At 39.3% G+C, this 15340-nt stretch overlaps 1 protein-coding gene across 2 annotated transcripts in view; it reads right to left on the bottom strand.

The window, feature by feature from the left end:
- The window catches only part of LOC104588833 (uncharacterized), a 115804-nt gene that overhangs the window by 94053 nt on the left and 6411 nt on the right, over positions 1-15340 (bottom strand). For both annotated transcript variants that reach the window (XM_088896063.1, XM_088896064.1), the window contains exons 5-6: positions 3453-3559; positions 3222-3284 (exon numbers count right to left, since the gene is read on the bottom strand). In XM_088896063.1, coding sequence (XP_088752189.1) covers positions 3222-3284; positions 3453-3559 — 170 coding nt within the window. The remainder of the gene's footprint in view (positions 1-3221; positions 3285-3452; positions 3560-15340) is intronic.

The raw sequence follows: 15340 nt of genomic DNA, 5'->3' as shown, positions 1-15340 counted from the left end.
TACATGAGGTCTGCTAATTGACAGCATAACTATGATAATGATAATATGTTGTGAAGTTGTCCTGTAAACTACATGATAGAACGAGTTTTCTTTTTCTTTTTTCTTTTTGGTAGTTTACATGTAATTCTTAGCTTTATTTGATGATTTGGAACAAAATAATAATTTAAAAGGATGCACCTAATACCTATGTTTCTTTTATCATTTCATAAAATATCATTCCATATTTTAGCATATTTCACAATGTTTCATGTCTGATATTTGCAATATTTCCATACAACATTTCCAAGACATTTCCCATATTTGGATGACTGATGTTTCCACCAATACCAGCATTTTAACTCTTATTAGAGGTAATGATGCAAACATGGAGAGAGAAAAAGAAACCATGAAAGAAGGAATAAAGTTTATCCGAACTGTTGCACCAAAGGCAATTTAATAATTTTTGGGTGCTTTAGTTGATTTGAGTTTTTTGACTTTTTTCTAGTTTGTTGGTGTCACTAAGAAAGTAAGAATAGCTTTAATCATCTTAAAAAATCAAATTATTTTAAAAATCCATACTAAGTTTAAGAGGTCAAAAAAGCCATTAACTTTAGCATTGAGGAAAAGAAAAACAAAAAAAAATAAAATTCAGAATTGCAGGTCTCAATTGACTCTAAGATCCTAGACTCTTCCCTCTTTGCCTCCCATGGTTAATGGCACTAATTTTCCTATTACGCTTTATAAGGAAAAACACCATTTTTGTACAGCCCATTGTATTTCCTAGTACTTGCCTTATCACTTTATCTCCATCATATAGGGATTTTCTTGCTTCTATCTCTTCTTTGCCTATTCCTAGGAACGTCATTGAAGCTCCCTCCAGACCTGAATAGAAGAATGCTATGTAAGCTAATATTGGTGCTTTACTTAAGAATCAAACTTGGGACATAGTTGATTTACCAGCAGGGAAGGAGCTCGTGGGATGTAAACAAGTATTTATAGTTAAGCATAAGGCAGATGGCACTTAGAGAAATGCAAGGCTAGGCTTGTTGCCAAGGTATATAAACAAACATATGGAGTGGATTATTGGAGACATTTGCCCCTATTGCAAAGATGAATTCTAATGCTTTTATGTCTTGCAACTTCCTAATCCTGGCCTTTATTCCAATTAGATGCAAAGAATGCTTTTCTCAACAGACTCTCCCACCAAGCTTTTTGTTATAGTAAAAGTGAAGGGAATGTATGCCAATTGAAGAAGTATTTACATGGGTTTAAATAATCTCCTATTTCTTGGTTTCACAGGTTCAAAAATGCATTACAAAGGTTTGGCAATTCTCAATCTTAGGTTATACCTTAATTATTAAGGGGAGAGGTATTGTCAATTTCTCTTACTGTCCATGTTGATGATATTGTTGTTAACGGTAAAAATTCTGATGAGATAAATCAATTCAAGCAGTTCTTGCATCATAAATTTGATATAAACAAACGAGTAGACTTGTGTTAATTCCTAGGTTTTAAGGTTGCGAGGTCAAAACATGGGATTTTTGTGTTCCAACGAAGACAGCGAAGTTAAGAATTAACCCAACAAAGACTCCTGTTGATCAAAATCACAAGATCTGTGCTATGAATGGAGAAGCACTTTACGATGTTATAGGATATCAGAGACTAGTTGGTAAGTTGTATTTATGCATGACCAGGCTAGATATTTCATATGTAACTAATGTTGTTAGCTAGTACACCATGCCAACACATGAAGGTGGAAGCAAACACCAATACAAACTGAGCAAGTTCATTACTAAACGGAGGTTTGCATCAAGCTCTGTACTCTTGTTAGTGGAAACCTTGTTTACTGGAAGAATAAGAAACAATCTATTGCTTATTCTAGTGTTGAGGCTAAGTATAAAGACATTGCACATGGTGTATCAGAGATGCTATGAATTAGATATCTACTTGATGAGCTTAGGATTGATTTGGAACAGCCATAGAGGTTGTACTGTGATAATCAGGTTGTAATTAACATAGCACCTAATCCAATTCAACATGACAAGACAAAGCATATAAGAGTTGAACAGCATTTTATTAGAGAAAAGGTGGCCTCTGATGAAGTTTGTTCACCTAACATTGCTTCTGGCATCGGCATGCAGCTAGCTGATATTTTCATTAAACATGTTGCAAAAAATAAGGTAGAGACTGATTTACACAAGTTAGGTTGGGTATGATTAATATCTACACCCAACCTGAGGGGAACTGTAGAGATGTTTGTGTGGAGATTTTAAGGCTTAATGTAATATATTACTATATCACTGTAGTTCCTGTTGTACAATATCCTTTTATTCTTTATTTCTTTTCCTACAGACCTGTGAGGGCATACTTGTAATTGTACATATTTTATAATATAAAGGAGACTTTCAGGTGGGAGCTGATTACTCTTCTGACACCCTTTATTCTTCTTGTGCTCTTTTATTGTTTCGACCGTCTAGGTTAACAGTTTGCAGCATCCCTATTTTTGAGTGTTGAGACTTCTACTTCTTTTATAAGCAACAGAAACTAGAAATAGATCAAAAACAAAGGACAATCATACAAAGCAGATAATCAGGAACTGTAGGAAGCAATAACCTCCAGCAGAAACTCTCTACAGCCAACTAGATACTGCATAACCGATCATGAAACATTACAAGAATACCCCTGGGCCAGGAACACCCTAAACTAAGATTTCAACACATTGTAAATTGGAACAATTATTTCTTCACTTAACTGACTAAGAAGAGCAATTTCCCCTGTGCGGCCCCTTGATGCACATTACATGAATCTTTACTGCAAGTTTCTATTTTATTTTCTCCTACTTTCCCTCTCCTTTTTGTTTCAAATTAGTTCATGCAATGCCAATAAAAAGCAATGGACATCTATAAGGGCTTTTTTATATCAGTACCAGAAAAGAAGCAAAAAGAGAAACAACGGTTAAGCCCCACTCCACCACAAGTTTCTATTTTATTTTCTCCTTCTACTTTCCCTCTCCTTTTTGTTCCGAATTAGTTCAAGTGATGCCAATAAAAAGAAATGGACATCCATAAGGGCTTTTTTATATCAATACCAGAAAAGAAGCAAAAAGAGAAACAACAGTTAAGCCCCGCTTGACCAAATTGAAAAATTTATTCAACTTTGTTTATAACTATTCCCAAAACCCCAGATAGCTAGGATCAACATTGGTAATGGCCTTAGTTCATAACTATTATTAATATGATTACCTCTTTGTCTCCACCCTTGCCACCAAACATGCCTTTCTTACGTTTTTGTTTTGTATCAGCTACCTGAAATTGAGGGGAAAAAATGCACAAGTCTTGGTTTAGCAAGGTCACTTCAACCAGTAGGTAGTAACAAAAATAAAAACAAAAATGTAGCAATATTTGTCAAACTATGTAAAGAAATAGTATTTCTTAAACTTAGATTCCATTCACTAAATGCAAGAAAGGACTAACCTTATCAAGAATGCCAAATACAATTTCAAACAATTTGGCCAAAATTTCATTGTTGCTTGATGGAGCAAAGGTAAGGGCCTTCAAGGCAGCAAGTCTTCGTGCATGAACTTCAAAAGAGCGATAAACAAAAGCTAAGCACTAAACCATGTCAATAGAAATGTACCAAAACACACACAAGCTTCAACCACTGGTCAAAGAGAACATAATATTTGACACAATCATGACTGCATTTCTCAGAAGATAATTTTTTCAAATACAGCAGTTCATTTGCCAGAAATAATAGTGAACTAGTCAGCACAATGCATTTTTCAGCTCGGAACAACAAAACATGCTTTATAACTTGAAAACCCAGATTCCAATTTAGAAGTGTTATTAACAAAGAATGGAAAAGAGGATGAATTTTCCAGAGAAAACAAAGTGTTAGTTACAAGTAAGAAACTAAGAATTCATTTTCATAACAAATGCCAGATTGTACAGGAAAGTTTCATACTAATGGCATCCTCAAAGATATCAAAAAGAATGTGTGCCCATTTACATAGTAGAAGCTGCAGACTATAGTTATTTAACATCATCTAATAACATTACCATTCAACCTAACTCAACAAAGCCTTGTCCCAACTTTATGGGGTCAACTACATGAATCCTGTTCTACCATTCCACTCTTTTTATCAGAAAAAAAGTAAATTTATTTTATTAAATTAAGAGTAAGAATGATTAATACAACTTGATTGTTTGTAGGGTCAATCCCTTTATAACCTAAGTTACATGGATGCCCAAAACAATAGTTGCCTCATAACTCCTTGTTTTGCTAAGGAGTCAGCTAACCCATTTGCACTCTTAATCCATTTGAATTCAACCTGTAATTCTCTTGCTAGATTTTCCACTTCTCTTAGCGTGTGCTGTAGGGTCCAAGAGATATGCCTGTTAAGATTTTGCCCATGAAATGATTACTTGTGAGTCTCCTTCCACCTCAATCATTCTAAAACCAAGCTGTTTAGCTAGTCCAAGACCTTGCAAAAGAGCCAACATTTCAGCCTTCAAAGAGTTTCCCAAACCAACTGGCCCTGAAAACATTGCCACTATCCTCCTCTCTGAGTTTCTGATGACCCCTCCTATTCCAGCCATACCCGGGTTTCCAAGGGAACTCCCATTGGAGTTTAGTTTTTACTTTATTACCTGTTGGGGGTTTCCACTCCAATACAAACTGTCTTTTTCTCTCGATGAATGCGCTATTTCAGTCCAGGCCCTTGATAAGTCTGTTACTTGTTCTACTATTCCACTTTGTTCAGTGTCATATCCTCTTCTTTTTATCAAAAACAAACAGATTGTAGTAATTGAAATAAAATAAATACCTACTACCCAAAATTATTAGTGATAACAAGGGGTACAACTTGGGTTGGCCCGAATTATCATTTTACACTGATTTGGGCTAAGACCTTCAGGCCTGGCCCATTCAAATTTTGACAAAAGTCCAACCCGAGCCCATCCATGTTGCACCCCTAGTGGTAAGTAAGGGATACAATGTTGCTCTTGCCAGCAAAAATCAAACAAATAAAAGAGCTTTACACATTCAAACCCAGCTTAGGTATTCCCACAAAAGGTTCTCCCTTGTAACCCCTACTTTTGCTAAGGTATCAGCCAGTACATTAGCAGTCCTGAGCACCCAGTTGCAGTTGCATAAGCTATTCAAGGTATTGCCAGTGTTTATGCCTTCCTCACCAATAACCTGTACCCAGGGAATGTTCTCCTCAGCTCTCATCTATGATATGAGTTTTTGACAATCTCCCTCTACTATTGTTATATCCATTCATCCTTGCATAGAGACCAGCTTTAGACCTTGAATGAAGGCAAGAAGTTCCGATTTAAGGGAGTTCCCATGTCCATTTGGATTTGAATACCTAGGGAAAATGTTGTTGTTACCATATCTAACTACTCCCTCAAGTCCTGGCATCCCTAGGTTGCCAAGGCTACCCCATCAAAATTGAGTTTCAATCCTCCATATGTAGGTGCTGCCCATTCTATTTGCCTTTGCTGATCTATAACTTGATACTTCCCAACACAGGAACCTCTTCGAGGGGGTTCTACCTCCTACACAAAGAGGGAGAAGAAGAAGAAGAAAACAAGAGGATACTGTCGAACTGCCTGCCGTGCTTTCCCTCATTTCCCTTATTTATCCCCCCATTACAATTCATCTTTCCCACTCTTCCAGATGTAATTAACTCAGTTGACACACATAGATCACAACTACTTAAGCTGATGTTTCCTTCTGGTATAAACATAGTGAATGGGGGCGTAGGTCTGGGGATGCTGCAAGCTGAGGGTTACTTCCATTCTGCGCCTCAGCATGGGCCTGGTAAGTATCCATTGCCTGCTGGCTGATGGCTCTACTGGTTCTCAACAACTGCCCCTCCCTCAAGAGGAACCCTGTCCCAGTGATTTAAAAAGCGCACCTAGGCACACAAGCGAGGTGCATTTTAGGGTATGCGCCTCGCCTAGGTCCTAAGCACAATCCCTTCAAAAGGCGCACCAGGCATGCGCCCTTTTGCTTTTTTTAAACCTTGTGGCTGGGTTTGGGGCTGCACCCCTGGACCCCCAACCACGCTCCAAGAACCCAGTATTTGATAATGATGTTCATTCACTCATTTTAATAAAATATCTTCTTAAAAGGCAATTAAAGTTATAAAATCATCATTTTCATGTGAGAATTAAGAATTTAAAACCCTAACATGGACTTGTTTGGGCTTGCCTCAAGGAGTGTGGTACAAAGACAGCTCGTAGAATCAGGAATGCAATATGTTTTTGTAATGAGAATGGGCCGAATGGGCCTTAGTGTTCTTTATTTCTTTTAAGTAGTGTTTAAAAGTTATGTTTGTTAGTTATGGGCCTTCTTTTGTTTTCTTTAATTATTTCTTTAGTGCTGGCCGCCCCATTAAGGGCATCCAAGTAATTGTACTTAGGTTTAGAATTAAGTTAATAAAAGTGATGAAAGGGGGCTAGAGAGGGAGGTTCGGGTTCTTCTTTTCTCTCTTCCCTTCTTTTCTTCTTCCACAACCTATTGCTGAAACATCTTTCCTCTTCTTCCTCTTTCGCTCTTCCTTCTTTTCTTGTATTATCTGAATTACTGCAAGTGTAATTTTCAACTTGGTATCAGAGCAGGTTCTCACTTTCGACTTTTTTTCTCCTTTCTTTGCCCATACAGTGTATGGAGAACTGATCAGTTGATCAATCAGCTACTTATGCAGCCCAGTTAAAAAGGTTTTTGGAGAGTTTTGTAGAGGTTTTTCATCCTTAGTTGAAGCCCAAGGCAGGTTCTTGGAGATTTTTCCTGAAAACCCTAGATAACTGGAGAAATCTTGTTACAGGTTGTAGAGACTATTTGAACCAGGCACTTGGGGATCAAAGGTAAGTCTTTTAATTTCTATTAGGCACAGTTTTGGTTGGATTGAGTTCCGGAACCTCTAGAAGGAGCGGTTGAAGTTTTTCTCTTTCTTCCCATCCCACCAGGTCCTATGAAACCCTAATTTTGGGGGTTGAAAGGTTGTTCTTTGCTTAGAACAATAAATGTAGCCTAGTAAAGCCCTAATTTGATTTTTGTTTGCATCCGTTTACTCATTGGAGCAAACTAGAGGAGAGACCAAATATTCCAGAGATTCTGGGTTTGGACATGGGGGGTTAGTGGAGAATCTTTTTGGGGTTGTGACTACTGTGAAGTTAGATGGGAGTCATGGGACCGACTATTTAACTGGTCTCAATCTATTAAGATACATGTCTATAGTAGAGGAAAATGGGGTTACATTAATAGGAGCAAGAAGAAACCGGGGGAGGATGATCTTGCCTATGAAAGGTGGATGTAGGAAAACTACACAGTAGTGGGTTGGTTAGTGAATTCTATGCAACCACACATTAGTCAACATTATCTGTGGATGGAAACTGCAAAAGAAGTGTGGAATAGTGCCACTGAGACCTATTCCCAAAAACTTAATGTTGCTCGGGCCTACAAATTGAAGCATGATGTGAATAATCTTAAACAAGGGGAGAAGCCCTTAGCAGTCTACTTCTCTATGCTGAAATCTCTTTGGCAAGAGATTGATCTAATGGAGACTGTTGTTTGAGGTTGCACATAAGATGCAAAAATATATAGGAGGTTGGTGGAGAGAATTCGGGTCTTTGAGTTCCTCACTGGACTCAACTCGGAGTATGATATTGTGAGGCAGAATGTTTTAGCAAAGGATGAGGTGACTTTGCCTCGAGCCTATGCTATAGCAAGCAGTGAGGAGAGTAGAAGACAGGTTCAATCTGTTGAGCCGCAAGTTGATCATTATGCTAATGCTGGGATGAAGCTGAAGGTTAACACTGGAAAGAAAGATATTATCTATGAATACTGCAAGAAGCCTAAACACACTAAAAACATATGTTGGAAGCTGCATCAAAAGCTCATTCCTGCCAGATTCAAGAAAGAAAATGGTGGAAAAAGGGTCGAAACTGGAAAAGGTGGAAATGCAAATGTAGCCACCTCTCCACAAAGTGAACAAGGATAGGGTGGAGAGAAGTCAGTGGGAGAACAGCTTGCAGCCACTAGGGCTGAATATAAGAAGTATGGTTGAATCATCAGTCACTTTGAGTCCACTACTACAGCTCCTTTAGAGACTATTCCTTCCTCTGCATATGCTCACTTAGGTATTCGGGCCACTGCACATCATGCTTCTATCTCAGGTACTCATAAAACCCCTTGGATAATAGATTATGGTGCTTCTGACCATATGACCAATGTTTCACAGTTATTCACCTCTTACCAACTTCTTTCTGGCCAGGATAAGATATCCCTTGCCGATGGCTCTCTTGCCCCCATCACAGTAAAGGGAGACATTAAGACCTCTAACGCCCTAACCTTATCATCTGTTCTTCATGTACCTAAACTTAATACCAATTTGCTTTTAGTTAGTAATTTGACTAAATCCCTGAATTGCAGTGTGACTTTTTTTCCTTCATATTGTATTTTTCATGACATGGAATCTCAGATGGTGATTGAGAGTGGCCATGAGGCAAATGGGATCTATCTGTTAGACATGCCTGAGCAAAGCCGAGTACAACCTAAGAGAATTGCATTTGTTTCAAAGCCCACTAGTCGTATTATGTTATGTCATAAACGTTTGGGTCATTTGTCTTTTTCTTCATTGAGTCAGTTGTTTCCAGAGTTATCTAAAGGAATTCATTTGTCAAGTCTTCATTGTGAATCTTGTGAGTTCTCTAAGCATTGTAAGAAAACTTATCCTTCAAGTAATAAAAGATCAACTATTCCTTTCAATATTGTTCACTATGACGTGTAGGGGCCTTACCATTACCATGTATGGGTGGTTATAGATATTTCATCCTTTTTATTGATGATTTTTCACAATATACTTAGATTTACTTTATGTGCTCTTGGGCTGAAGTGCCTAAACTTGTGCAATAGTTCCATGAACACATACTTAGTTTAATACCCACATCAAAATATTCTGGTCAGACAATGCTAAGGAATATTTTGAGAAAGACCTTACCTCCTATCTTGAGAAGTTTGGGGTTGTTCATCAAAGTTCTTGTGCCCGCACTCCACAACAAAATGGAGTAGCAGAGAAGAAAAACAGACACGTTGTGGAAATTGCAAGGAGCATTCTTTTTGATATACATTGTGGAAGTTGCAAGGAGCATTCTATTAATCAGGAAAGGACACCTTTGCCCCTACTTAAGTGACGAACACAAGTACTAACATAACTTACACATCAACAACTTAAACATAAGCATAAAGACAAAATTACCCCTACACAGTCGACATTTAACACTCCCCCTCAAGCTGGTGAGTATATATCATATAGTCCTAGCTTGTTACATATGTAGTCCACTCTTCCCCGACTCAACCCTTTGGTAAACAAGTCTACCCATTGGTTTCCTGTGTTAACATATGCAGTATCGATCACTCCACTCAGCACCTTCTCTCTCACAAAGTGACAGTCAACCTCTATGTGCATGGTTCTCTCATGAAACACTGGATTAGAAGAGATATGGACTGCAACCTGATTGTCATAGTAGAGCTTCATTGGAGTGTCAATAGTGTATCCCATCTCCTGTAGAAGGTTCCTCAGCCACACTAATTCACAAGTAGTATGTGTCATAGCTCTATATTCTGCCTCTGCACTGCTTCTTGCCACAACTGTCTATTTCTTACTTTTCCATGTCACCAAATTACCCCCAAGAAAAGTACAATAGCCTGTAGTGGATCTCCTATCAGATATAGAACTAGCCCAATCAGCATCAGTATATCCTTCTATTTTAAGTTTTCCTCCACTTCTATATATCATACCACAACCAGAAGCCCCTTTAAATACCTCACAATCCTTAGAACTGCATCCCAATGTGGAACCCGAGGTTTTTGCATGAACTGACTTACCACACTAACCGCAAATGAATTGTCTGGCTGAGTAATGGCTAGGTAGTTCAGTTTACCTACTAGCCGCCGGTACCTGCCAGGGTCTTCAAACTCTTCACTCATATCATTGCTCAGCTTAGTGTTTGCTTTCATAGGTGTTTCAGCTGGTTTAGCACCTAACAATCCTGTTTCTTCAAACAAACCAAAAACATATTTCCTTTGACACAAGTTAATACCATGCTTAGACATTGCTACTTCTATCCCCAAAAAATACTTTAGTTTACCAAGGTCCTTTGTCTGAAAGTGTTCCTACAGAAAGGTTTTCAACCTATCAATCCCCACTTTATCATTCCCAGTAATAACAATATCATCTACATACACCACCAATAGGATCTTTCCAGCTTGAGAGTCATGACTGAAGACTTAAAGGTCAACCTGGCACTGTTTCATACCAAACTTCTTTACCATTTCACTGAACCTACCAAACCATGCTCGATGAGACTTTGTAAGTCCATAAATGGCCTTCTTTAGTCGGCACACCTTACCATCCTCCCCCTGAGCAACAAACCCCGGTGGTTGCCCCATATAGACCCCCTCACCTCTGATGTTAAAATTCAGCAACAACAAAGAAAACAACTAGATGTGACCCAATTTTTTGTGGGGCTGAAGTCTGAATATGAACCAGTGCGGGCACAGATACTAGGAGGATCATCTCTCCCTTCCTTAGAAGAGGTGTTTGCTCGACTTAGGAGGATTTTTATTGGATCTACCGAGAACTCTAGTGTTTCCAATAGATCAGCCTTTGCAGTATCAAGGGGCCGTGGTGTTAGAGGTGGAGCTCGCGGAGCTCAATCTAGTCGTAGTGGTAGTAGTGGACCGGTATATGGTCGTAGTGGTGGTGGTGGACCTACGTATAACCATGGTGGGGGTCGTACTGGAGGTTGAGATTCAGGGGGAGTCTGTGGCAAAGGATGTAGTTCAGGTCCGAGGAGATGTACACACTATGGTGTGGATGGATACCATTAATTATTGCTATGATTTGCATGGTTCACCTTCAACTTAGGCCAATCATGCCATGACCAGTGATAGCAGCTTCAGACAGGAGAGCCATTCAGCTGATCAGATGCTCCCTACATCCACAGATGTTTCCGGGAAGGAGATGATGAGTGTCCCTCGTGATGAGTATGAGAGTTTTGTCCAAGCCACATCTCAACAGAACACAGCCACTCTAGCACACTCAGGTATGGCTTGTCTAGCATCCACACCCAATCCCTGTATTATTGACTCTGGAGCCTCCGATCACATGACTGGAACTCCAGGTATGTTTTCTTCCCTCTCTCATTGCCCAACATCACAATCTATTACCCTTGCTAATGGTTCCACATCCTCTATTTGTGGTGTTGGTAATGTTAACATGGACCCTTTACCCTTATCCTCAGTTTTGTATGTCCCTAAATTTCCATTTAACCTTATGCCAGTTAGTAAGTTGACCAAGTCTCTTAATTGCTCTATTACTTTTTACCCTTCTTCGTGTGTTTTTCAAGATCTCAAGACGGGGATGAAAACTGGTGGAGGGCATGAAGCTAGTGGATTGTATTATCTTGACGGTGGTGGAAGTACGTCAATAGCTCTCCATTCATCTCTTTCTCCTCTCTAGTGGCACTATCGATTCGGTCATCCTTCGCTGAAAGTTTTGAAGTCTCTTGTTCCTTCATTGAGTCATCTTTCTGTTTTGGTCACAGCTAGAACGAGTGGAACGGAATCCGCAACTGGAAGGGGAAGAGAAGGAGGTGGTGATACACATTCAACTCATTATGAATGTTTCTCATACTAGCATAGCATTCCTCAAGACTTTGATTACCCTGTTGCAAATTAAAGTATTCCTAATACAGCTGATATACTCTAGTTGTGTTGTCTAGACCCGAGTACAACTTCTTAGCATGGTCCCACACTTCCTTGGCAGTATCAAGAAACATGAAATTCATACTAATCTAGGGTTTCATAATGTTCCATAACCATGTGATAATCTGTGCATCTTCCTGTTCCCAGTCATCATACTCATGAGAGTCAGTAGAGGGTTTTTCCTCCCTTATGTGTTTCACTTTCTTCTTTGCCTTAAGAAAGACTTCTACAGATTTTGCCCAAGGTACATAATTTTCTCCATTCAGCTTAATAGAGGTCATCTAAACATTCAGGTAGTCAGTAGGGACCATCACACTAGTTTTACTGTCACTATTGTCTCCCATTGCTGAATTCTGCACACTGCACACTAAACCACACTGTTCTCAGCACTTGTTATTGCTGAACACTGCACTCTCTACACCACAACCCTACCACATGACTACCTGAAAACTCACCACACTGTTTGAGGATCACTCCCCCTTCAAATCACACTGAAATTTGCATAAACCCTAACATACTACAACCTGAATTCCCACCATACGATCTGAAACATACTCATCATTTGATTCACAATAAAAAACTGCATAAAAACCTCTTACCTAATCACCAGAAAATCAGACTATACTCAACACCCACTGCATCACACGAATCAGCCCTCTTCTCTTCATCGATTAGGGGAGGGCTTCCTACAAACCACAGCAACCAACCACTAACTGCACGACTGGAGGCATAGAAACCTCCAAAGGAAGAGGGCAATCACTCCTTTTCAACCCCTTCCCTTATCTCCAACTGATGGCGAAGAAAACAAGAGAAAACCCTAGACTGGGCGCATGAAGAACAGAATTCTGGGCAGTTTCGGTTTGCTTAGTTAGGCTCTGATACCATATTAGAATCCAACCTGCCTTTGAATTCTGTTAGAATGGTAACAGTAGAAATAAGAGAAAGAGAAGAGAATAGAGAGGGAGAAAGGTTTGGTTCGAACAAGAGAGAAAATCAGTCTCTCTCCATTCGGCCAGATCTATTTTATATTTCTATTAATCAGGAAAGGACACCTTTGCCCCTACTTAAGTGAGGGACACAAGTACCAACATAACTTTACACATCAGCAACTTAAACAAAAGCATAAAGACAAAATTACCCCTACACAGTCGACATTAACAGATCTCTATTAGACGTGGGATCGACTCTGGTGCTGCTCCTACCAGTTGCACCTTAGCTGCCCAGAGGTCTGAGAAACTATATGATTCCATTTCTCCCCCGCACAGTTTAGATATTTTAATGAGGATATCCTCTGACCAGAGGTGAAACGGCAGCCCTAGAATCCTCAAGTTTATATGGCTTAGTGGCTCTACCAACTTTCCGTTACAACTGGGAGACCACCACCCAGCTAGCACTAAACCCTGCGATGTTTCTAGAGATATCGCTTCAGCCTCCTTAGGTTTTTGTTGAAAGTCAATCAGGGCTTTTTTGTCATCAAACGGGAAAACCTTTACATCTCCTATGACCTTCAAGACTCCTTTCACTTCTTCTCCTAGGCTTTGCCAATCTTGTATCTTCCGCTGTGCTGTCAGCACCCAGAAATTTTGCAGGTTGTCTTTAAAGCCTTCCACCCACAACTTCAGAGTTCTGTTGCTTGCAGAAAACTTTACATCTTCATCATCCTTTGTGTCTTCTTTCTGTTTCGTCTCATCCTCTAGATTTTCCACCTTCTTTTTTTCCCCACTTTCCTCTGTATCTCCTTCCAACTTCCCCTTCTTGACTGTGAAATGTGCTTCAGTGTTGACCAGATATTCTTGGAGCTTCGATGTAAAAATTTCCAGCCTCTGTTTTCCTTCCCCTCCGGGATGCAGAGCATCTGCCTTTTACCATTAGCGAACCATTCTGTGGCTACAACAAACCATCCTTTTCCATTTCGTTTTAGTTCAGCTGAATAGCTCTTCCTATTGAATGCTAGTCGACTCTTCCAACCTTCCTTCTTGACAGAATAAATTGCTCCATCTAGGAATCCTTTCAACCATTCTGTTGCGTCACCAATGAGGAATACTGTTGCCTTCCTCTCTTCTCTGGTCTTCAATGATCACATCCCGTTGTTTCTGCAGTCCTCAAACTTAAACATTTTGGCTTCGACCTGTAGCTCCCCTCTCCATTTCGTGGCAGCTCGGAACCTTTTCATGTCTCTAGGTTTTTAAGTTTAAATTATGCTTTAATTCATATTATCATGAAACTTTGAATCTTAAGGTTTATAGAGCAACTTTAGAATGTATTCTTTCGTCTATAACCTTAGTTTCTTAGCTTTGTTTAATGATTTGGAACAAGATAATAATTTAAAAAGGTGTGCCTATGCTTTTTTATCATTTCATAACATATCATTCTATATTTTGCATATTTTACAATGTTTTCACCATGTCTATAATTTTTACAATATTTCCATACGATATTTTACGATATTCCCGACATGTTTCTTATATTTGGATGACCAACATTTACACTGACATCAACATTTTAAACCTTGCTATAGTCTACACAAAACCTCAAAGAGCCATCTTTCTTCTTGACAAGGAGAACGGAGAACCGGGAACAAATATGGGCTGTTTTTGGCTTGCAGGTGTTGTCCAAATACTCCTGAAGATAAGTGAAAATTGTCCATACCTGAGAAGCATATTAGCAAGTCACAAGAAGATGAGTGGCGTCTTCACCACTCAGACACAAAACACAAACATGAGAAGATAGAAACCAGGCTTTCAACTTCCTTTGGACTCTTTCACATGTGTTAATAACCTGATCGGCTGCCTCCCGACAGAATACTTTTGGGATTACTGAACCAGTTTACAATGCTTTATCTGGGAATCGGTGTAGTACAATTTTTGGTTCAAGCTTATAAAAAAAGGAGACACGAGAAAACTCCATTGGTGTCAGGACCCCAAACACTCTCATCCACACACCCCCAAGGAAATAGAGATACCTCCTTTTATCATTTCGAGCAAATGCATAAGCTTGGAGCTTTCTGAATCTTTCACTCCCCTTCTCAACCCCAAGTTCCAATAAAGATCATTATTGTTTGAAGTTGCAAACTAAGCCATGTACTTATGTTTTAGGGTTGATAGCCTATAAATTCTAGGAATGATTGGCAAAAAGAGGAGACTTCCCCACCATAGGTCCTCCCTAAACTTCACCCAAGTACCCAAAAAAGCATCATATCAAATGTGTTGTGAGACGATAGGGAGTATAACCCAAATAACTTTCCATGGCTCTTAAGGGTAGTATTTCTAACAGTCTAAATTTCATCTGTTCGAGTCCAGCCCATAAACGTCATTGATCACCAAATGCCACAGTGACCTTATCTCATTAGGAAACCTTCACAACCATTTCCTAATTAATGCAGCATTTCTGCCCTTTATTATCCCAATTCCTAACCGTCCCTCTTCCTTGCTCCCTCACCTTCTTCCACCTAGTAAGATATTTTTTGTCATTTCTATCCCATAACATATGCATTGTTAAATTTTGGGTCTTAAAATAATTTCTCACTATTTCATGTCATGTCCATTTTGACATCTTCCTAGGCCCTTCAACTTTGCAACAAGTT

Source organism: Nelumbo nucifera, chromosome 1, assembly GCF_055504915.1.
Source record: "Nelumbo nucifera cultivar China Antique chromosome 1, China Antique-T2T, whole genome shotgun sequence".
NCBI classification, from domain to species: Eukaryota; Viridiplantae; Streptophyta; class Magnoliopsida; order Proteales; family Nelumbonaceae; genus Nelumbo; species Nelumbo nucifera.
Note: the sequence above shows the minus strand (reverse complement) of the source record. Positions and strands in the feature narration are given on the sequence as shown.